Genomic DNA, 23,815 nt, shown 5'->3' on the forward strand with positions numbered 1-23,815 from the left:
CAATATAACCAACACTTACTAAGCATCTACTACATGTGATATTTGAAAAATGATCTTATACTCAAAACCAGTCATTGTTCTTAGATACCATGACTCTTTGTCTGGAAGGGAAATTGTTTGCTTGTTGAGGCAATTTATGATCCTTTCCAACTCTTTCATTGAAGAAAATATGTAAGTTAAATTTCTCCAGGAACAGTACTCTAGGCAATGATTTTTACTCCATTTCTAATCTTTTGAAGTTTCTTAAATAGGGTCAGACTCTATAATCACACATTGCATTTTTTTATCTTTCTTTTAATTCAGCATTTATATTTTTCTAACCAGCAGATGATTTGGCTACACCCAAAGAATGGACTGTGAAATTACTACTATGGCTATAATCTTTTTCCTCTTGACCATTAATAAAAAAATAAGTTTATTTTTTATGTTACCCTCTATTGCTATATCTAGCACCATACTCTTCACAAAATATTCATAATCAATGGGCTCAAAGTTTCTGCAAAATTCACAAATTTTTTATCTCTTTCATTTCTTGATTAAATATGTTTTCTAAAATATTTTTTCCTGTCTTCTGTACTTTTGGGGTAATGGACCCTATCAGCAGTCTTGGAAATTTTAGAACTTCTCTTGTGATCTTTTTGCCAAAACTATTTCATAAAATGACCTTACTTTGAACTAATTGCATGTTCTGCCTGACTAGAGAAAAAAAAATGATAGCTTCTGAGCTAGCATTTTTGAGTGGCTATGGATTCAGAGTACTTTGAGCCTGTATCTATTATTGGAGTCCCATATTTGAGAGTGGGTTGGGGTTGGCCACCAAGAGCAATACAGAGAATAGAGCAATAGACTGGGAGTCAGAAAAACCTGGGTTTGAATCCTACTTCAGACATTAACTGTGCAACAATGGAATGGTAGGTTGGATATGACTATATCAGATCACTGGTGATTTAGGTTTGATACTGAAATGAAATAAGATAGCCATAGGTCATTCAACAGTTAACAAAAGTAGATTTAATTAGCCATAGCACAGAAACGAAAGTGATCAAGTACAAATTATCTTGGATAGACAGCCCTCAGCAGGCTGCATATGAACCTGAGGATAAGAGGTTAAATGACATGCCCAGGATCATAAAGTTAGTGTCTGAAGCAAGATTTGAACTGGGTTTTTTTTTCCATCATTAAGTCCAACACCTTATCAGTTGTACTAACTAGCTGTTACCTAAGGGTATTTAGATGCTGTTATCAATAATAAAGAACAAATTCATTTAAAGACCATTCCAAATTCATATTAACTTTCTGTAATTAGATATTTTCTCAATTAAATTATACTAATAGTTGAACTACTGTAATATGATAATCTATGAAATTGTATTAAAGAGTGATGCTCATAATTAAAAAGATTGGTCAGCATATTTATTAAACCTGTGTTTTCAATGGGTTGAGGGCATTCTCAAGGGAGAAAACTTTTCAGTGCAACTTTTCTGAAACTTCGATTCACATTGCAATACTGTCTCTCATGACCAACATCTCCCTTACCACAGTCTCCTATTTTTGTTGATACTATAAATAAGTCTTAGATAAATTCAAATTTTTTTATTGTCTTTTTGTAGCATAAGGAACTTTGCAGTATTGTATATAATACTTATTTTATTATTATTCATAATTATATTATTATATTTGGAAAGTTAATCTATATCATAAATGTAAAATAATAATTTTTGTATAATTATACTTAAAATATAGCTAGAAGAAATAATTTTTTTCCAACAAAAGATGTATAAATATAAAGTTTATTCAGCATAGTATTTAGAAAAATAAGTTCACATCATTTCAGAATACAAATAAAACACTTAATTGTCCAGGCATAAACCCTTATTACAGTACAACATACATACTTTAGATCTCTTTGGTTGGGTAATTAAGCACAGAAATGTTCTGTGACATGCTCTGTGTGCCATCACCTAACAGTGCAGTAAAGACTTATTGTTATCCCATACCATAATATACATTCTGTATAGATTCGCTCTTTGTTGTAAGGCACAATAAAATCATAGTGAGTACAGAACTAACTGGTTACTTCTAAACATACAGTACATGCAACAAAAGAATTCATTTCCTTTGAGTCAGAACCCTGAAAGCCAAAAAGAACCACATGCTATATAATTTTGAGTTAAGAATCATATGGTGGTAACATTAAATTATATGAAATGTACCAGTTAGATAAAAAACAATTCTTAGGCTCTATCATCTAATAGTCTTAGGAAGATTCTGGGATATCTTCACTGGAAAAAATGTATTATTTTCCCTGCAATTTTCCTGAATTAGTGATTTTTTTATGAGATGAACTTTGTCAAAAACATTATTAAGAATGAAGAACTTATGGCTATTGTGCTAATATACACTTGTCTAGCATGTAGCAGGGCAGGTTGCAACTTGTGCCCAGTAATCCAACTGTTAACATGCAAGATACAAGGGCATATACAAGAAACTTTAAGGCCAGTGTGCAATTTACTACTGATTTTATCTATGGCTATAACATCTACCTGCCTTTCATAATTTAGGGAAAGGCTCTGACACGTGCGCAATTTCAAAGAGTCTTTTCATCCCTATAAATAAATGAATAGGAGCTGTGTAAAGGAAAAAAACATCAGCATCTTTGCTTGAATGAGGAAGAAACACATCTTCTTTTTAAACAGACTGCCCTGGAACATATAGAACTAAGCATCAAATATTAACTTTTGACTGACATAGTGCATAGATAGGCTCATACCAGAAACCCCACAGATAGCAGGGGGCTTATGAATAGGAACTCATATATCCATGTTCTGATTCCCCTCAGGGATTATCAGAGGGACATTTGCAGCATCTTCAAGCACTTCTTTGTGAAAGAGAAATTCTGCCACATGAACTCCAAGGGTCAGAATCTTAGTATTGCAAATAATAACTTTACAATTTTGTGTGAGGAGTACATGAAATTAGTATTATACTATCTCATTTACATATATATGCACTACATCACATAGACTGACCCTTATCTTACTGAAAACTAGAAAAGAACACTATGCTCTCTTTATAATGTGCAATAACTCTTACTTAGTATATATATATATACATATATGTATATATATATATATATTATACCTGGAGCAATCATCAGGTTATATAGTTAGGTCATATTTGAAGTATAAATGGGTCTCCTAGACAAGATTTAGGTTTTGTGCTATCTTTTCTTAGGGGGAAAAAAGAGGATGAACTTTTCAAAGAGGTATGTGTGTGTGTGTGTGTGTGTGTGTGTGTGTGTGTGTGTGTGTGTGTATTTGGAAGACACATATAGATGTGTATATACCTAAACAGTCACATACTATTTCCCAGTTGATGTTTTAAACACATTCCCATCTCTTTTATAGGATGAGTAGCCCTTTTAAACATAACAAACTCTTGAAATCTGCAGCAATCATATGGAAAATATCATTTTCTTGTAAACTATACTACAGAATCATATAATTAAGTTCAGTTACATGATCAACACACACCCAAAGGAAAAAAACCAAACAAACAATATAAGTAGTGGCAGAGGAGAACAGAACTCTAAAACACCTGACTTTGTAAAGAAAAAAAATTAAACTCCAAAGCTTAAAAAAACACTGTCCATTCAGCACTCTAGGAATATTTACTATTTTTTTCATTAAAAAAAAACACAGGTCTTTTCATCAAAATGATGAGTCAAAGGATTTCTTGTACAGCTCTTGATCTTTGTATGTCATTTGAATTTAGCTAAACAACAACATTTAGGTCCTATACAAACTTTGCTTATCACATATGATTATCAGTGATGACAGCATCTGTGCATAAGGATTAGAGACCTAAAATGGGTCCTTCATTTTGATTGTATAAATAAATGTTGTATCTTTAACCTTTGATAGTTTCAGTATTCTCTTCTTTCATAATTTTTAGAAACCAGAGAAGAATTTCATAATGTTGCTCATCAATATGTTACTTAATCTATTGTCATGTGTTCAGAATTACTGATAACTACAGCCAGAACTCACAGCATTATTTACAGATTCCTTGAACTAAAAATAATTACTCCAAGAGTTTTAAAAGATAGTGCAAACAATAATCATGATATCATAATGTTCGTTAGCTCATAGAAATATTATTTTCTAAAACACTTAGAGCTGATTAGAGTTTTCAATAGGGAAAGGTCTCATTCTACTAGACTGACTTGTTCCATTTTCCATTAGTTTTTGATAGCAGATATGGATAGCGTATCGTGGGGTTGAAATGATGTGCCACTCTTTTTAGGACTGTTACACTGTAATGAAAAGCATTAACAGTAATTCATCTATTTGTATCACCATTATTGATAGAAATTTATTAAAAATTTAATGTATGTTTTCAGACTAAACAATTCTACGGTAAAATTAACCCTGGGTGGAGTATCTCTTCACACATCTGTTCCTTACTAAGAATAATAAAAGGCCACTAGGTAAAAAAAGGCACCTGGAATTCTATAGAAAATATGTAGGTATTTAAAGGAATTGGAAAAGTACCAACTAAAGAATAGCATAGGGATATGAACTTATATACCCAAGTATAGGGAGAGATTTTCTTGCTTCAGTATTATTAACATTGACTTTATTGGGCTACTGATAAAAATCATTACTTTTAAAATCCTACAAAAAAGTAAAACTTTGTTGGAAATAACTATGTTTACTTCCTGTTCAAACAATAAAAATAAATTAAACAGCCAGAAAACATATTTTCTTTTCATTTCATTGTGCCTCAAGTTAAAGGGAAACACATACCCTATAAATAAGATTCACTGTATGAATTCAAAATATCCTGCTAATAGTAATTGGTATATTTACATTCATGCTGGAGTCTATTTCAGAGTTGTTTTTATTAGCGTTTTAAACTATTGGAGCTTCATTAAACCACCAGCTATTTTATCTGTCTGTTGGTAAAGACAATTCAATTCTTTTTAGCTGGAAACTGCTGAAAAACAGAAGTATTCAGGGTTTATTCAGGTTCTTAACATCAAAACTATCTTCAGAATGGTTTGGAGGTATCATCTATGTTTTTTTAAATGTATCAATGCCCATGGAGTAAGAGTAAACAAAAAGAATTACATTGTTTCTATCCTTTTATAGCCACATTTCATTTTCTAGAAGTTAGACAAGTATATATTTTTGCTTTTGAAACATAAGTTTCTATGTGGAAGTTCCATTTCAGCCTTTAGGGTTAAATTAAATGAACCAAACCATCACACCTTTCACTTGATAATTTCCCTCATGTTCTCTTCTATGGTTAAAAGAGAACATTAACATGTGAATGAAAAACGATATAGTTTTGTTTCCATGGATTTAATTGTGGTCTTCATGCAAACTCTATTCAAAGTCTTTGAAACATTTCTCTGCCAAATTGTGCAGTATTTTCCTTAAGTAGGGAAAAATGCTTAATGTCCTGAGGGCCTCTGGACAAGATTTGACCATGAATGCCAAAAACAAAGGAGGAAAAAATTATAAATCTTGCATATCTTGATCCAACTGGACAGTCTGGAGCTTGGCAAGCTCTTTTTTGTCTGTTTCCAGTTCTTCACAGACTGTTTCAACAATGCCATCCAGGACATATTTGGATTTGGAATCCAGCATCATTAAGTTATTTGTTGCTTTGTCCTCAGAACTTGGTATGAAATCCTCCTTGATGTTCGATACGGATTGCAGAACTAACCGGTGCTCTCTGACAAAATCTTCATGTACTGCTGGGGAGGAATGACCCACACGGTCTCCAGATGCTGGAACTATTTCCCCAAGGGCAGGCTGGGTCATTGGAATTGACATTAGGTCTGGACCAGTAATAAGGGAACAGTTCTGAAGAGTTGCATAGTTAGTGTTGCTAACAGATATCACAGTAGATGTGCTTGTTACAGGTGTAGACAAGGGCTGGCTCTCAGTAATATCAGTGTTTAGCTCTGTTGCATTGAGTAGAGCAGGGGAAGCTAGGGAAAAATTATGAGTCGGAGTTACATTAACTAATGATGACGTCATAGAATGAAGGCCACTGTTTGAGATATTTTCAGAAGACATGTTTACATTGACTTGTGGGTTCTGATTGACAGGCATTAATTGAGAAAATACAAGGCTCCTTTCCAAACCTTCTTGTTTAACAGATCCTACTGTTTGACCTGAATTTGGAACTGTGTAGACTACTGCACTAGGTGCAAGAGAACTGAAGAAAACCTTTCCTTGTTGTGCTGTGGTGGAATCACTTGTAAATGTCCCCCCATCAGAAGTGCTTGAATTTACTGAAATATTACCTAAAAGGAATAAAGTAGAGATTACTATTGATTAGAAATGATTATGGGCTGATGAAAATTATTTATTCATACAATATCTTTCTCGGGTTTAAGTCAATTAACAATATCATCTATAAGAGCTTAGCTAGTGTGAAGTAAAAGTGCTCCCTTGACTTATTTTTGAATTTTAGGTCTTTCCAGTACTAAAAGCTTCATAACAGCTGTAATTTACACAGAATGGCACTTTAAGATTTGCAAAATGCTGTGCATATTATCTCATATTTGATACTCACAAGAACCCTGTAAGATAGGTATTATTATTTTCCCTATTTTACAGATAAGGAAATTGGGGCTAAAAGAAGTTAAAAGCTAGTATATGTCTGAAGCGAATTCAAACTCATGTCTTTCTTATTTCAAATCCAACACTCTTTATCTATCCACTGCAAACTTTACCTGCCTGGTTCTTAATTACTTGATATGCAATGCTAGTTATGCCAACTAGAATTTAAAAAATAGAAATAAAAAATACCTTTGTTGGGGACAATTGAATAACCAACTAAAAGCATAAATGAATATGCAAAAGATCCTGCATGAAGTAACTTGTCCTGGGGCTTCAAGTTAACCATATGTACCTGTAAAGACAAGTTTCTAACTTTCACCTAACTAACCAAAAAATAAATAATGTCAAGGCAAATGGACATTCAAATGGTCTTTTCTTTCATTCTCACAGAAATGAACTTTAAAACATGCTTCTAAGTCTGATATAGTGATAGACAGGATTAATGGGAATATTGAAACATGCCTTTTCATACACATTTTAATAAAAAGTATCAGAGCTGAGTCTTTAAAACTGACCTTTTAAGGCTATCATTAACAGTTTTCAGAGAGCAGTCTCTTAGAAGAGTAAAGAATTAAATGAATTATCTAATTAATTAATACCTATTACATTTTTTTCTTCCACAAAAAATATGCAAATAATATCTATTTCTCTTCAGGAGAACTTCCTTTTGAATTTTAAGAACAGGTCTGCATAGTCAAAGCAAATAGAGAGTTGAATAGACATTTCTACTAGATAATTGAGACAGTTTAGCTAATCAGTGATATCAACAAAAACCCTGTTTTCTTGTTTAGACTGTCTGCATAGGCAAAATGAAGCAAAACCCACTATCTTCAAGTTTATGCCAAAATGTCCTACTAGTGAGAGAAAAAAGGGGGTTGGCAATTTGAATCAGTCAGAAAGCTGCTTAAAAACTGCCCTTCATTTTACAGGAAAATGAGACCCTGGGAAGATAACTGTTTTGCCCAAGTTTACATGGTTAGTAAATGGCAGAGGCAGAATTCAAACCCAAATTTTCCAGATCCCAGGTCCAGTGATCTATCCATTATACCAAATTGCCTTTCCAGTCCTCTCTGAAATCTTCCAGGTTGATTATCTAAATTCAGAGGCACTTACTGTGGGATCCATGAACTTAAAAAAAATTTTTTTTTGAAAACTATATTTCAACTTTATACATTAAAAACATTTTTCTGAAAAGGGATGCATAGGTTTGACCACATTGACCAAAAGGCTCTATAACTTAAAAAAGGCTAAAACCCAACATCAATCATATTCAGCATATTCCAATGCTTCCTAGACATATATAACTGTAAACATTTAGCATTTCTGAGTCTTTTTTTTCCTCAATAGGAAAACATGGTAGTGAAAATTATATACAAAGGAAGGTTTTTGGAAATGTATGTTGGAAATGTTGTATCACTATTTGAGTTGCTAATATTCAATTTACTTCTTGGAGAAAGTTAAAATTTAAAGTGAAACTCATAAATTTTTTTTTTGCTTGGATAAGAAGTATCATTGTTACAAAGCTCTTTTCCTATGCTGACAGATGACAGGAAACTTCAGATATCCTCAGAAGAATTTGTAAAATGGAATTCCTTCAAAATTATCATTTTGAACAGTATTCCATAAAGGAAATTATATTTTCTAATATTTTAAATTTGAGAGAAATGTGCAAAGTATGATGTGTTTTTATTTTATAGATTAAATGTTTGAGAAAGTATATTTATTCCTACTATATCTAAATAAAAACTTCATAATTTCTAAACAATAAAGTTCTGATTATATTTTTCTGAATTAAAATATATTGAAGATATCCTCAAATTATTTTTACTTATTCTCTTCTTCTTATATGCATGCCTACACTCCAATTTCCCTACCAAATGTCTATGTCAGTCAAACAACTGAAACTATTGCTTCCATTTGAAATGATTTGCCTAAAGCTTAAGCAGACTTTAAAATTCTCAACTGCAGCTACAAGGTCAAATTATATATACACACACACACACACACACACACACACACACACACACACACACACATAAATTAAATATGTACACATATGTATACATATGTGTATATATATACATACACATCTACATTATATATAAAATGTATATATATATATATATATGTATATATATATGTATGTATGTATGTACATTTGCTGAAGAATATATCTTATTTGGAAGTTGCATACCAGTATATATGACTCCTCCCCGTCTTTTCAGTTTCCTTTGTATTTCCTGTCTTTCCTTCACCCCTGCCCTTATTAGAATGCAAGCTCCTAGAAGTCAAGGACTGGTATACTTGCCTTCATTTGTTTCCTCAGAGTTTAGTATAATGCTAGGCACATAGTAAATACTCAATAATTGCTTTATCTGTCAAAATTCCTAGCAATTTATTTATTTAAAATAGTGCTATTAAATAAGATCATGTATACTTTCCTTTTTCAAAAATTATTTAAGAATAAATAACCACATTTCTGAGTATACTCTAGAAATTCTAACATAATAAATTAATAGAAAAATACAAAGATAATCTAGAAATCTTTTTTTGAGATCTAATAACTACTGAATAAACTGCATTACAATTCTAAAGAGAATTGTTTCTCACAACTAAATGATAAATTAAACTTTAAAAGGATTATATTTCAAGGTTTTGGGGTAAGAAATAAATATTTTTAATAAAGCAAATAAAATAAAAGACTAAGTAGAAAATATGATATTAACAACAATGATGGTAAGAAATGATGGTTAACTACATCTTTTTTCTCAAATGTAAGACTAAGAAAACATGTCAGAAGATGTGTGAATGATTATTTTTTTCACCACAAAGAAAGACTAGGTATAGAAAGATTTACCTAGTCAGTAACTTTTGAAGTAGGCAAATACTATTTATCTTAGGTAGAGTTTTAGCACTAAAATATGCATAATTGTAAATTGCTATACTGTACCAAGAACACTATTTCCTGAACCCATCTGGTTAAACTTAAGCCTTCAACGTACCCAAATAGTCCCAAGCCTGACAGCCCTGTCATTTGATCTTAGCTATTATAACTGAAAATGCTATTCTTATTCCCATTAAATGTCTCATTTTAAAAAATTAAGCTATTAGCCTCTAATAATTTTCTGAGACATCAGGTTTCCCAGGTTACACATCAAAAGTATTTCTCCATTTCAAATCCTTTCCCCAATTCCATCTCCCCACCCCCATACCTACTACTTACTTTTTGCTTTAAATATGCTTTCTTGAGACATTACCTATTGGCCCTTAGTAAATTTTCCTGAAGAAAGAAAACTGGTTTGTGGAGGGTGAGAGTTAGGGGGAGATGGATGATACTGAGATGAAAAATGTATATTTAATCAAGTAAAATAACCATCACTGATTTCACCTCATCATAGTTTTATATGAAGTTTTTTACTTTTTTAACTCTTTCAATAATTTGGAATATGAGAATAATCATGAATATGTTGTGATATTTCTGTATTTCAGCATTTTGTACCAAAATGGGAGTACATATGCAAAACAGCATTTATTTATGAATTGTTTTTCTATCACCAACTTAGAAAGTTAATACTGTTTAAAAGAGTGCTTCATTGTATATATTCCTGAAAAACTATGTGTAAATTTTAGTTTTTAAGTCAAATCACAGAGTCATAGATTTACAGTTGGAAGGACTTTTAGAAGTAATATAATTCAACCCTGTCATTTTTCAGATGAGGAGAATAAGTGCTAGAGAAATTAAGTGGTTTATGCAAGGTCACACATGTAGTGTGTGGTAAAACCAGGAATCAAACCGAAGTTCTTTACAGAGCTCCAAATCTAGCAATCTACTTTAGCACACCATTTAAATGCCTCAGGGAAATGATTTTTCAAATTAAATTCAAGTGTAAATACTTACTGTTAAATGAAGAACCATCCCAATTGATCTTTTTGTGCAATAGCCTAGAAAGTAATGCCATTATCTGAGAGAAAACCTCTGTTTGAGTCTGGATTTTGTGCTTGCTAGCTGTGTGATCCTGGGTAAGTCACTTTACTTTTGAATCTATTTTCATGTATTGGGTTTGTTTAAAATGAGATAAGCCTTCCATTCTAGGACTAGGAGAAGTGCTCAGCTTTTAAAACTAAAGTTTTCACCATCTCCATTGCATACATTCTAGCAGAAGTCCAGTTCAGAGATCTCTCTACTATTCTGGATTGTCCTGCTTTTGGTCAAATCTCATCTATTTCTAGAAATCCTGGAAATAATCATTCATCTGAGAGTTATCCCCATAGATGGGTAAGTTTAAGGGGATATAAACAAGAGTTCATTTACACATTCCTATGATTTCCCTTTAATTTTGTTACCTTTAATTTTAGGAAGAACATTATAGGTTCAAACACAGTCAATCTACTCTCATGCTTGTTTTTAGCTTGCTCTTACAAAATGTTTTTTGGTCAAACATTTGATGTTTAGGTAAAATGCATGTTCACATCAATTCCTGGGTTTATTTTTTGTTCTAAGTGCTAATATTAATTTTTAATTTTAAAAAGGCAACAAATGAGTTTTTTTAAGCACCAATATTTTATATTTCTATAATTGCCGAGCTGGCAAGGCTTCTAAGTGAACTGTATTTTTCCATTCAGCTCCTAAAAAAAATTACAGCTCATCCCTATGATCCTAGGGAGTTAAGTATGTTGAGTATTGCTAACAGGTGTTGTAATGAGGGTGAGCAGAAAGAATAAGGATATTCTACAGCTGTAGTAAACACCAGGACACTTGGGCTACAATACCCCTACATAGGTTTCACAAAAGACAGCAGCTGACACACATACCCATTTTTGCCCAAGGCATTACTATAGCAAACGAAATCTTTACCTTGTGAAGCTGCCACTGAAACAGGAGGCAGCTGCAGAGGAGAGAATCCAATGCTTCCATTAAGCAACTGGCCATTTGTTCCTGAATTGGGGATCTGTACAATGCCATACTGGTTTATTTGTACGGGTGTCGTAAAAGTCACCACAGAACCTCCATCTTGAGAAGCTACTGTTTGTATGCCTTCCCTTTTAACTTCAGTGCTAGGTATCAAACCAGGAAATGAAGCAGGGACACTGGGGCTGTAGGATGTTGTTGCTGCAGAATTTGTTGTGGAACTCTGGAGGACTTTGAAGTCTTTTACATCCTCTGAAGAAGATCCCAAAATATCAGTCATGGATGCACCATTGTTCACACCGCTTGAAGTTTTTGATGGGTTTAAAGTCACAGTCTGTGCATTTCCTACATTTAGTCCATTAAGAATTACACTGTTAGGTCCCTGAATAAAGGAATTGCCATTAAGGAAGACAGGTGAAGTATTTGCAGGTACTAAGCCTCCATTCAATAAAACTCCAGGGGAACTTAATGATATCTTAGTGTTTCCAATTTGTTGCATGTACACTGGTTCCATGTGACTGGAAAGGCTCAAATTGGTGACTCCATCAGAAGAACCGGAGAGTGAATGAGGAGATAAATCTTCATGTCCCTTGCTGGACTCATCTTCAGTACTGGGATTACCATCTGACTCACTGTGTAGGGGAGAAGAAATCAAGGCATATCAGAGGTCAAGGAGATGATATTTTAAGTACTTGCAATTTGCTTGGAAAATCAGATCCTAAATCAGAAAATGGAAGAAAGCCTAGTGTCTCTTGGCCTGATTTAGACTAGGCAGTTTCTGTGAAGAGATCTAACATATGGGTCAAGGAGGGGGGGGAGTCTCAGATACTAAGTCATCTTTTGATAAATTCAGAAAAACATGAGTAAAAGGAATAGTGAGTAAAATCACAGGAAGTTAAAGGTGGAAGGACCTTAGAAATCATACAGCAACACTCTCACTGTACAAAAGGTGGAAACTGAGACCCATGGCCATTATCTAGTGATAGAGTATAAATATTTTTTTCCCTACCATTACAGTTCTCACTCTTACCAGTAAATAGGGGACATTTATATTAAAAAAAAAATAGAATGATCATTGCTCCAGAGCTTTGGATTGAAAAGCTCCTTTAAGCAAATTTGATTAGTACTATTTTAGAGATAATGTAAGAGGCAAAGCACTAGTAAATGGGCTTCCAGTCCTAGGAAAAGAAAATTTAGTGCCTGGAGACTTTAAAAAATTGTTTTTAAATCCACTAGAGAACTGGACAGACAATGGGAAGTGATAACTCACTTTCTTTGAATATTTGCATCAATTGACTCTCCCATCTCTAGCATTTATGTACCCAAGTCTCCTCTATCTAATTCTAAAGTTGCTGGCCTTATGGGAAAGGCTCCTTGGTCCCAAGAGCAACTATCTGTTGAACTTAGGAAAAAAAATAGAAATGGACCAGATGAAATGGATGGGAAATGGAATAAGCTGAAACCAACATATCGAGAAGAAACCAAATACTTCCCCCTCCCTCAGTGTGGTTTCCAGGCCATGAATCCATAGGCCTCTTCTCCAGTTTTTTTTTCAGATTTCATCTGTCCTGCAAAACACCCCTTTTTCAATCTACCAGGTTTAGGAGAAGGATCCAGGATGTAAGTATTTTGGTGTTCCCTACTTGGTATATAAGACTGGAATGGAAGAGGTAGAGGGGCTGGTTGGAGAACTGAAGAAGGTGGGACGTTCTTGGATTGGTTGGTCCAGGGATGGATCTTGCAATGTGCCTGCCGGGGTCTGTTTCACTTTAGTGCTGAAGGAGGGGATTACTTTGGCTTTGGACTGTGGGGCTGGGAGAGCTGAGAGCATTTTGATTTATGAGCTGAGATTGAGCCTCAGTCGCTGTCTGAGAGGGTGACTCATTGGGGGAGGGGGAGGGCGGGGGTAGATCCGGAGAGGGGCAACCTGGAGGAGGGGGGCAGTGAGGGAGAAAAGCACAGATGGTAGGAAAAGAAGAGGATTGTATGTGTGGTGATGGGGGTGTGAAACTAGCCTGGTCGGGGAGGGGGAGGGGAGAGGCAGGATCCTGTATCGGGTGTGCCAGGACACCCCACTCCCCCACTCACTTTCTACCCTGGGGCCCCACTTATTTCCTCATTGTTAGAGGACTAAGGTAAAGATCCCAAATTCCTGGCTAACAAAGGTTGAGTTTTTGATGGGGGAGTAATTAATTCTCTTCTTATCTGCAACTTTTTTCTTTCTTTATTCTCAGTCTCACTTTCTCTCTCTTTTGGTGTGTTTTGTTTTGGTTACAGTCGGGCTTCAGTACTGGATTCTCCCGGCCGCTCTTGGGGCCCTTGGCTGGCTCTGCACAACCGCCTTACTGCCCTCCTCCTTTCCTCCTCCCTCCTCCCTCCCAGGGAGAGGAATGCCTGGAGGCCCGGTTTGCCCAGGGAAGGAGGGAAGAGGGGAAAGGGGGAGGGGCAGCAGGAGGAGAGCAGGCTCTGGAATGTGCCTTGTGCGATGGGTGGTGGTCACCTCTACCTGGCCGGCTCCGGTTCCCTTCGGGCCCTTGAGCTTCGGCTCACCCCAGCTCCTTGATTCTTTCTTTGATCGATATAAGATGGATATTTTGATGGCTTCTCTACTTTTTTGTGGGTTGGGGGACACTATCTCCTTCAGCCCTTTCCTGTGTGTGCCACTGCGAACAGTACATAGACGCAGGTAAGCACCATCCCTGCGATACTCACGGCCACAGGAAGTATATTCAGACGCAAAAACAAAAGCTCTGGGAAACCTGATCCTTTCTGACCAAGTAAAGACTGCAAGAAACAAAAGCTCTAAAGGGGCATGAGATCCCTGTGCGCCCACTTCCTTCCCCACCGCCCGCCATAAGCCCCCTAGCCATGAAGCTGTAGGAGAAGCGAGTTAAAAGAGCACATTTTTTTTTTTTCATCCCGGCTTCCCCGGACTGCGATGAAACCCGATCCGAAAGAGCTCAGAATCAGGTTTCAAAACACCGTAGACGCGAGCCGCACCAACACCCCCACGTTGCTGCCGCTGCTACTGCCGAAAAGAACAGCGGGCAAAGTAAATGATTAACTCTGTCAAATAAAACCTCAGTCTTAACACCCCCCCCATCCCAACCCCCTCCTCCTTCCGACCCTGGCCCAAAGTACAGGCCCCTCTACCCCACCGCCCAATTACTCTTTAGTATTTCCCAAGCCCTGGGCTGAGGAGCTGCAGAACCCCAGGTAGGGGTGTGTTGGGCGTGTTTGTGCCCAAGCCGTAGAAAGCCCAAGTAAGAAGGGTCGGGTGGGGTGCGGCTGCAGCCCATCACGTCTGCCCAGGTCTGAGCGGAGGGAGGACAGCCCAAAGCCGGCCTGCCCCGGTGCAAAGGAGGAAGGAGGAAGCTAAGACCTCTGCCAGCAAACTCCTTCGCTTCACCCCGCCAGACCTGGGGACAGTGGCAACTTCAAAAGACTGAGGGACCGGGGTGGACAGAACTGACCGGTCAAAGGTGGGGGGGTGGGGACTGATACCCCGGCAAGGAGAAACTTGTAGGGGAAAGAGGGGGGAGGGTAAGAGGTCTATTCCCTCCTCCTCCTCCTCCTCCTCCGCCCCCCCCAGCCTACCTCCATTCCCCAGTCCTCCAGGGCAGCGTCCGGGAAGAGAGGGCGGGGGGAGGCGGAGAGGAGGGAAGGGAGAGGTGGGCAGCGGCAGGACAAGGCTAGAGGGGAAGGTAAGCGCCATATTTGCGAGCGCTTGGAGGAGAAGCAGGCTGGGGGGTGGGGGAGGGCGAGCGAGAGGGAGGAGAGAGGAGGAGGGGGGAGGAGAGAGGAGGAGGAGGAGGAGGAGGAGGAGGAAAGTTTGGCTCCTCACCTTTTGGACTGGGTCTCGGAGGGGTTCCGGTCGCGCTGCCTCCGGTTCTTGAACCAGTTGCTGACCTGAGTGAGGGAGAGGCCGGTGATCTTGGCCAGGTGCCGCTTCTCTGCCGGGGACGGGTAACGATTCTGCTTGTAGAGCTCCTTGAGCGCGTTCCGCGACTTCTCCTTGAAACAATACACCGTCTCCTCGCCGTCCCAGATGGTGCGGGGCAGGGGGAACTTCCTCCGCAGGCGGTACTTGTCCACGGCCCCCAGGGGCCGGCCCCGCGCCCGCTCGGCTTCGCTGTAGCGCGCCTTGTACCAGAGCTGCTGCAGGAGCGGGTGGTTGGCCGACTCGAAGCTGTGGCTCTCCAGGATGCTGTAGAGCTCGGGGTAGATGCCCTGGTGGAAGGCCACCAAGGCTCGGGCTTTCAGGAGGCTCTCGTTGCCACGTAGCAGGTCGCTCTGGGGCAGCGACCACAGGAACCGGGCCAGGCGGTCCAGGTTTCCCCCTTGCTGCAGTGCTTCGCAGACGCAGGCGACGTGGTCCGGAGAGAAGGCCAGCGGGGTCTGCGCCGCGGCGGCGGCGGCGGCGGCGGCGGCGGCGGCTTGGTGATTCCGGGCTAGAAGTTCGGAGCGGAGTTGTACCTGGTCCGCCGCCGCCGCCCCCTCCTCTCCGCCGCCCGCCGCCGAGGAGCCCCCGGGCTCCATGGGGAAAGGGGCGGCAGCTGCCCCCACCGCTCCCGCCGGCGCCTCCTTCCCTTCGGGGGTGGCTTCCATCCCATTTTCTTGCTTTATCTCCACCGCACTCGCGATCTGGTCCGTGGGGGAGGAAGAGGACATTTTTTGTCGTTCCCCCCCCACTCCTCTCTTTCTTCCCCTCTCCTCCTTTCGCCCCCCTCCCCCCTTCCCCTCTCCGGAAAGCCCACTCCCTCCCTCCTGGTTTCGGCAGGATCTAGCTGATCAGGTTTCTCCCGGCCACGCAGTCACCATTAAGATAGCTGCTATAGCAAAGTAGTGTAAACGGATAGCTCCTTTCTGCCTTTCCCCCAACGTGACTCCTCGGGTTGCTGCATACTATATGGCACAAGCTGCCTGACTGGCCCAGGCGAGCCACCTCATTGGCTATTTGCATTCAGAAAGAGGAGGAGACACCATTTCTCTCCCCCACAATCACCCCTCCTTCCTCTCCGTCCCTCCCACCCCCCCCCTCTGACCCTAAACACCTATACCTGGAGAAGTTCGGACATTCTTCTTAATGCGGGCCACTGAGTTAGCAAAAACATGTCATCGTCACCTAAAAGCTAGATGCTAGAAACCTTAATAAAAAAAAAAGACACTGAGAATTCTGAGAAAAGAATAGTGACGGCAGGTAGAGGGTATTAAAGAATGTTGTGTAGCCTTCAGGGCCAGTTGTCTAAAATCTCAGCAAAAAAAGCTACCAGCGGCAAAAATGATGACACATTAAAGATGGGTGAGAACTGTCATCTCTTATACCGCCGACTCCGTTTCTTCTTACACATCTATCATAAATTTTTTCTTCAAAGGATACAATAGTATGGAGAAATACTGAAAGGGAAGGAACCTATGGAGAACTGAAAATCTCCATCAAGTAGGAAAGACTATTAAATAGCTTTATTAAAAAACTTTATAGTCTTTATTACAGATATTACACTGAGAATCCTTGGAGTATGGCATTCACACATATTTAACATCAAGATATCTAAAGGGTTCAAAGTTAAAATGAATTAATTGCAATCCCCTTAGGCAAATGGAATAGTAAAATAAATATTGATGTAGCAGGAGAAAAATCTGGTCTCTGATAAATTCATCGATGTTGGTACAATTGATGGATGAATGAATTAGAAAGAGCATATTTTATGATAACATAACAGCAAGAAAGAATAGTTATATTCCTTATAATGTATCCATGTATCTCTGTGATTCATTGTGCTCACTCAAAGATGTTATATTTCTATATTTGATTCCAGATTTGGGGGGTGTTAGGCGGCACAGTAGATAGACCACTGGCCTGGAGTCAGGAGGACCTGAGTTCAAATCCAACCTCAAACACTTATAATTACCTAAGCTTTGTGACCTTGGGCAAGCCACTTAAGCCCACTGCCTTGCAAAAATCTAAAAACAAGATTCCAGATTTTTCTGAAGAGATTAGTAGTCCTTTTTACCTATAGATATAGTAGAAGATTTAAGACCCTTCTTTTGTTTGAGACTGAGCTTTCTTGTTTCAGAATCTGTTGTTGCCTTTTCTCTTGATTGACTACACCTCATATTTAAATATTTAGTCATACAATCTCTGAATGCTATTCATTAAGTGAATCTGCCAGCTGCTACTAATATTCCAGCATTCTTTACCTATGGTGTTTTGCCTTAACTTTACTTTAGTACTGTTCTTGTAATACTGCTTCTGTCCAAACTACTTTCAGTGACCACTTCAAATTATCATAACACACCTGCTCAGGACTCTTGCAGTCGTCTAACCCAAGTTCAGATCCTATCTTTTAATGTAATATTCAATTCAATTCAACTTAAGCAATCATCAAGGCCCTCGGGGGCACTGTTTTCAAGGCACTGTAGGGGAATTCAGTGGAAGACATGAAAACAGATACTGCCTTCAAGGAACTTGCCTTCTAGCAAGTTCTTTCTTTTTTCTTTTGGTCTGCACATGTGATTTGATTGATGTAGGAAGCCCCACACTGAGGAAATTCTACCACTGCAGATCAAATTTTCTGTAACTTCTAATCTTTGAGAGCTTCTTAGAGCATTGAGAAGTTAAAAATGTTTTGTCTAGGATCACATTTCGAGTTTGTATAAGAGGCTGGACATAAAACCTGTCAAGGATTCAATGAAATGTAATTTAACTTTTAAATGTTTTATTGATGCTTTTTGTTTTTATTATGACAATTATTTCTAACCTTATCAAACCACTTCTAAAAATGAAAACACAATTAACAGGGTAGACAACATTTTGCATCTATTATCCTCACTATCAATATGAGATCATCTCTTCTTGTGGAATCAAAATTAGTCATTATAATTACTCAGAATTTGTATTTCTTTTCCTGTTCTTTTAATTTATAATATTGTAGTCATTCTATATACTTTTCTCTTGGTTCTACTTACTTTTGTCTGCATCTGTTTACTTAAGTCTTCTTGTGCTTCTCTGTATTTCTTATATTCATCATTTTTACTACATAATAATGTTCTATTACCTTTGTATTCAATTTTAGTTTGTGTCCCCAATTATTTTATTTTTAGCTATTTGTTCCCATGAAAGTACTTCTATTTGGACTTTTTTTTACTTTCTGTTCACAATTCTCTGGAGCATATGTCAGTACTGGTATCATTAAATCAAGGGCTATAAAAAATTTCATTACTTTTTATATACAATTCCAAATGGTTTTCAAGAAAAATTCAACCAATTTTTAAATGTCACATATAAATTATACTTTTGACAAAATTGTAGAACAAACTAAAAATGAATTCTATGAAAGATAAATCTAAGTTTCTTGGTTATTTTCAGACTATAGATTATCATCATTTTTTTCAGCCTTTAGTTGGATTGCTGCTTTGACCACCTGGCCCCTCAAAACTGAAAACTCTACTAATCCCTGGACTGCGGATGGGAAGTTTATCCTGAAGTTGCTGTTTGTGAATAATTCAATTCATTGATTAAAAACCAGAACATTATAGGACTACCTCAATGAGATTCATGACTACTCAAAAAATAAATGATACATATATTTTCAGTTCAAGACATGATGTTTTATGGGTACATTTGGGTACATTTACCTTGTTAGACACTGAAGATGGCCAGCAAATTCATCCTAGGATTCAATAATTACTGTTCATGGAGTTTTAAAAGACCTTAAAAGTTATCTAGTCTGATAGAGCACCAGCCCTGGAGTCAGGAGGACCTGAGTTCAAATCCAACTTCAGACACTTAATAATTTCCTAGCTGTGTGACCTTAGAAAAGTCACTTGACCCTATTGCCTTAAATAAATTAAAAAAAAAGTTATCTAGTCTGACCTCCTGATTTTACAGATGAGGATGCCCCAGAAAGGTTAATTGCTTGTACAAAGTAGAAAATTTGAACCAGGTTTTCTGGTTCAAAATCCAGATGTCAAAGTCCAATTCTTGTTCCATTGAACTATGTTAATTTCTCAATATCAGAAGAATTGGAATTATGGACAAAGAAAGCACAAGATACTATGAGTGACTCACATGTGAGGAATGACATAAAAGATCATATTGTGGGATGAAGTGCTTACTATGTGCTAAGTGCTGAGGATGCATAAAGGAAAACAATGCTGATTTAAAGGAGCTCTGAGGGAGGCTGTTAGGTAGATAGAATGGGGGATAAGAGAGAAACAGCTGGAGTGTTGTTCTTGTATCTACAAAAACCCAGTGGAAGGCCTCCAGGAAACTAGCTATATCCTCTATGGAGGATTTATGAATGGAATTTGACAAAAATCACTCTAAGATCAGAGAGAAAAGATAAGTTGCCATCTGTATTGGTCTGGTGGAGGAAGTTTTTTCCCACATCTACAAAATCTCACATATCAAGGAAAGCATAAGTAATTACCAGCGAAATATATATGCCAGGCATATACCAAGAACTAAGAAGAGTAAATCCCCTTCATCATTATTCTTTAAAGACTCTGAAATGGGAGTTATATCTATATGTAATATATTCTAAACCCAATGGAATAAATGGGGAGCTGGACCTTTATGTCCTTTCAGAGAGTGAGTTCCAGATATTCCCTAGAAACTTTCAGGGGATTATAGGGACATATATGACTGAACATAAAGGTCTTTCCCCTGAGGTGAAAAAGCAATTCCCTTACTGGACCCTAAATAGGAATTGCTACTGAATCAGTGGATCTTTACAGTTTTTCTATTTTTTTTCTCTTTCTATCTTTCATACTCTGAAGATGATTCGATTCAAGCTTTTCCCTGGAGGAGTGTGGCAGGGGGCAGATGCCTTTTCCACACTCCAGCCTTATGCTGCCTGTGAATGCATGGAGACTAAAGCATCTATGCTGCCTAGATGAATCTGAGGTTAGATCTCTGAGCCCTGTTTTATGTTTCTTCCCTGAAAAAAAAAAGAATAAAGATATCAAGATAGACGCATCCAAATTTGAGTATCAAGAAATCAGGAGATCTTAGATCTTTAACAGTTTAACAGTAACATCCATTACACCTGCAGGAGAAAATGACAACTGTCCAGAAGATAAGTGGAACCCTCAATCTGACAGTAAATATGGCCCTTGAAAGAATTGTTTGGATTGTGTAAAGAAGAGGGGGAAATATAAAATTCTGAGCTTGTTTTAAGTGGATGCTGATAATCTGGAGAGTGGAAGGAAGGCAACCAGTATGGTGAAGGGACTTGAGTCTATAACATGTTAGGATTTGTTGAAGGAATTGGGCATGTTTACCCTGGAAAAGAGAAGATTAGATGTGATTGCTATATTCAAGTATTATTTGAAAGACTATCTTGTGAAGAAGGCATTAGGTTTGTTTGGTTTGACCCTACAGGGAAGAACCTGGGAAAAGTGGGTAAAAGTTACAAAGCAATCAATTTTGTATTGATATCAAGAATAACAATCAGAATAGTAATAAGAAATAAAGTGAATTGTTTGGAGATATGGGGTGGTTCTTCCTCCATGGAGGTCTTTAAGTAGTGAGTAGAGGACCACTTATCATCCATGGTATAGTGGGTACTATCTTGATGTGAATTGGATTAGATGACCACTGATATCCTTTCAACTCTCAAATTCTGTGACTGTGATTTCAATAAATGTCTCTTCAGCAGTCCCCCAAATTGCTCAACCTTTTGGGAGAATATCATAGTAGTTATATTACTGCTATTTGTAATTGTTTTAAGTCTTGTTAATTCATGTTTCAGAGAGTCTCATGTATCTAGTAATTTTTTTGTGTGTGTGCAGGAAGTAAATAGCTGTTCCACATCCTATTTATAGTGAACATTGAGTACCTTTTGGGTCCCCTTTTAGTGAGAACATAGACATGAGTCAAAACCTAAGTTTTAAGTAATTGTGCTTAGGGCTTTGGGATAAGGCTATAAATGGGTGTCTCACAATTTGAGACAAAAGATACAGGTCATGACCAGCTGTCTTGAAATATATCTTGCCACTAGATTTTGATGACAATGGAGCAATGAAGCTGATGACTTTTCAAAGTTCTTCTATACTTAAATCCAATTCCCAGGCAAGTCAAGAACTCACTCTTGTGATGTCATTGATTTGCTTCAAGAACAAAAAGGACAAATGACAACATGAATGAGTGTGTAAAAGTATATTAAAGAAAACCTGTTTGTTTTTTTAAGCTGATTAGATTCTTCTATAACTGAACATAACCTAGGTAGCTATGGATTCAGAGCTGAAAGAGATACCTTGGTGAATAGGGAAGGAATGAAGAAACCTGGGCTGAGCATCAGCTGTTATCATTATACTTTTGAGACAGACCATACATATCATGAAGGGAAGACTCCATGGGAGTGATGCTGCATGGACCTGAGAGCAATGGTAGGGCATGTGGGAATTGACATAAGCCAGAGATGCTGAGACACATCTGGAACTGATGGAGGACCTAACTAAGATGAAGGCCACTATATCCACACAGCCCTGGAAGGAAGCCAGGTGAGGAGGTTGAAGTAGTAACAGAATGATGGAGCACCAAAGGAGTAAGAGTGATTAGCATGTCAGAGAGCCACATTGCTGAGGACTAGAAGAAGGACAGATGCTAAAGAATAATGAAGCCCAGAGGTATGATATGGAGGATCAGAACCTTTCCTTCCTTATCATTATGAATCATGTGGGTGATATAAAGTGGGGGATAGATACCTCTCCAATGAACATAAGCCATTTTGATTTCTTGAGGAAGAGAAGAGAAGGTTTTTATTTGTTTCTTTTGATTTTATATATAGGCTTGGGTAGGAATGGTTCTTTGGTTGTGTAAATAAAATCTTTCCTATGTTTAATGATATTATTAAGCTTTGTACCTGCAGGAACATAAAGGACCCTTTTTGAGATTTTGTTTTAATTGTATTTATTATTCCCCAATTACACATCTGGAAAATTTTAACATTCATTTTAACAAGATTTTGAGTGACAAAATTTTCTCCTTTACTCCCTCACCTCCTCTTTTCTGAAAATGGAAGACAGTTTGATATTGTTTGTTCATTGCTATTATGCAAAACATGTTTCCATGTCAGTTGTGGAAGAAGAAACAGATAAAAGGAAAAATAATCATAAAGAATAAAGTAATTGAAAAAAATCTGCTTCAATCTGCATTCTATTAGTTCTTTATTTGAATATGGATAGCATTTTCCTTTACAAATCCTTTGTACATGTCTTGAATCATTGTGTTGCTTAGAAGAGCTGGGTCATTTAGTTGATGCTTTTTGTTTTGATTTTAGAAATGAGCCAGGGTTTCTCTGGGGGGGGGTCATGAACTTGAGAGATTTTGTGAAAAGTAAGCCCCATTGCCCATCACGTAGGAAATGGCCCCCAATGCCCATCAATTGGGCAATGGCTGAACAAATTGTGGTATGTGATTATGATGGAATACTATTGAGCTATGAGAAATGATGAATAAGAAGCTCTCAAAAAAACCTGGAAAGATTTACATGAGCTGATGCAAAGTGAAATGTACTGTGTGCAAAAGAACAGCAATATTGTTAAGATGATCAGCTGTGAATGACTCAGCAATGATCAAAGACAACTCAGAAGGACTTATATTGTAAAAAGCTATCCATCCTCAAAGAAAGAACTAATGGTGTCTGAATACACTTTTTAAAACTTTATTGTTCTTGAGGAGATTTTTGGTCTATATTTTCTTTTATAACATGGCTATTATGGAAATAGTTTGCATGACTACCCATGTATAATCTATATTGAATTGTTTTTCTTCTTAGTGGGAGTGGGGATAGGAAGAGAGGAAGGGAATGAATTTGGAACACAAAGTGTTAAAAATGAATGTTAAATTTGTTTTTTACATGTAACTGGGGAAAAATAGAATACCGAAAAGAAAAAGAAAACAAAACAGAAACAATCCACATCTAGAAAAAAGGACTGATAGAATCACAATGCAGATAGAAGCATACGATTTTCACTTTTTTGGTTTCTTTTTTTGTTTTTGTTCTAGTTCTTTCACAACATTACTAATGTGAAAATATCTTTTATACTAATTGTGCATGCATAACCAATATCAGATTGCTTCCCATATTTTGGAAAAGGGAGAGGAGGAAGAAAGGGAGAAAAATTTAGAACTCAAAATCAATTGTCTTTATATGTGATTGGATAAAATAAAATACTATTAATTTTTTTTTATAAAAAAAGGAAAGTATGCTCCAAATCAAAACTGGGTTTTTGTATTAGGTGGAACTTTCAGACACCAAGT

At 37.5% G+C, this 23,815-nt stretch overlaps 1 protein-coding gene and 1 long non-coding RNA gene across 2 annotated transcripts; one reads left to right on the forward strand and one right to left on the reverse strand.

The window, feature by feature from the left end:
* Positions 1-1,782: 1,782 nt before the first annotated feature.
* SIX4 (SIX homeobox 4) lies at positions 1,783-16,250 on the reverse strand. The gene is made up of 3 exons (XM_074235949.1): positions 15,392-16,250; positions 11,494-12,179; positions 1,783-6,319 (listed from the first exon to the last, which is right to left on the reverse strand). Exons 1-3 carry the CDS (start codon positions 16,216-16,218, stop codon positions 5,523-5,525), a joined length of 2,310 nt encoding a protein of 769 aa, XP_074092050.1. The 5' UTR covers positions 16,219-16,250; the 3' UTR covers positions 1,783-5,522.
* On the forward strand, positions 15,364-19,142 carry LOC141522475 (uncharacterized). The gene is made up of 2 exons (XR_012478219.1): positions 15,364-15,513; positions 18,944-19,142. It is a non-coding gene; the product is annotated as an uncharacterized LOC141522475 (long non-coding RNA).
* The last annotated feature ends 4,673 nt before the right edge of the window (positions 19,143-23,815 follow it).

Source organism: Macrotis lagotis, chromosome 4, assembly GCF_037893015.1.
Source record: "Macrotis lagotis isolate mMagLag1 chromosome 4, bilby.v1.9.chrom.fasta, whole genome shotgun sequence".
NCBI lineage: Eukaryota > Metazoa > Chordata > Mammalia > Peramelemorphia > Peramelidae > Macrotis > Macrotis lagotis.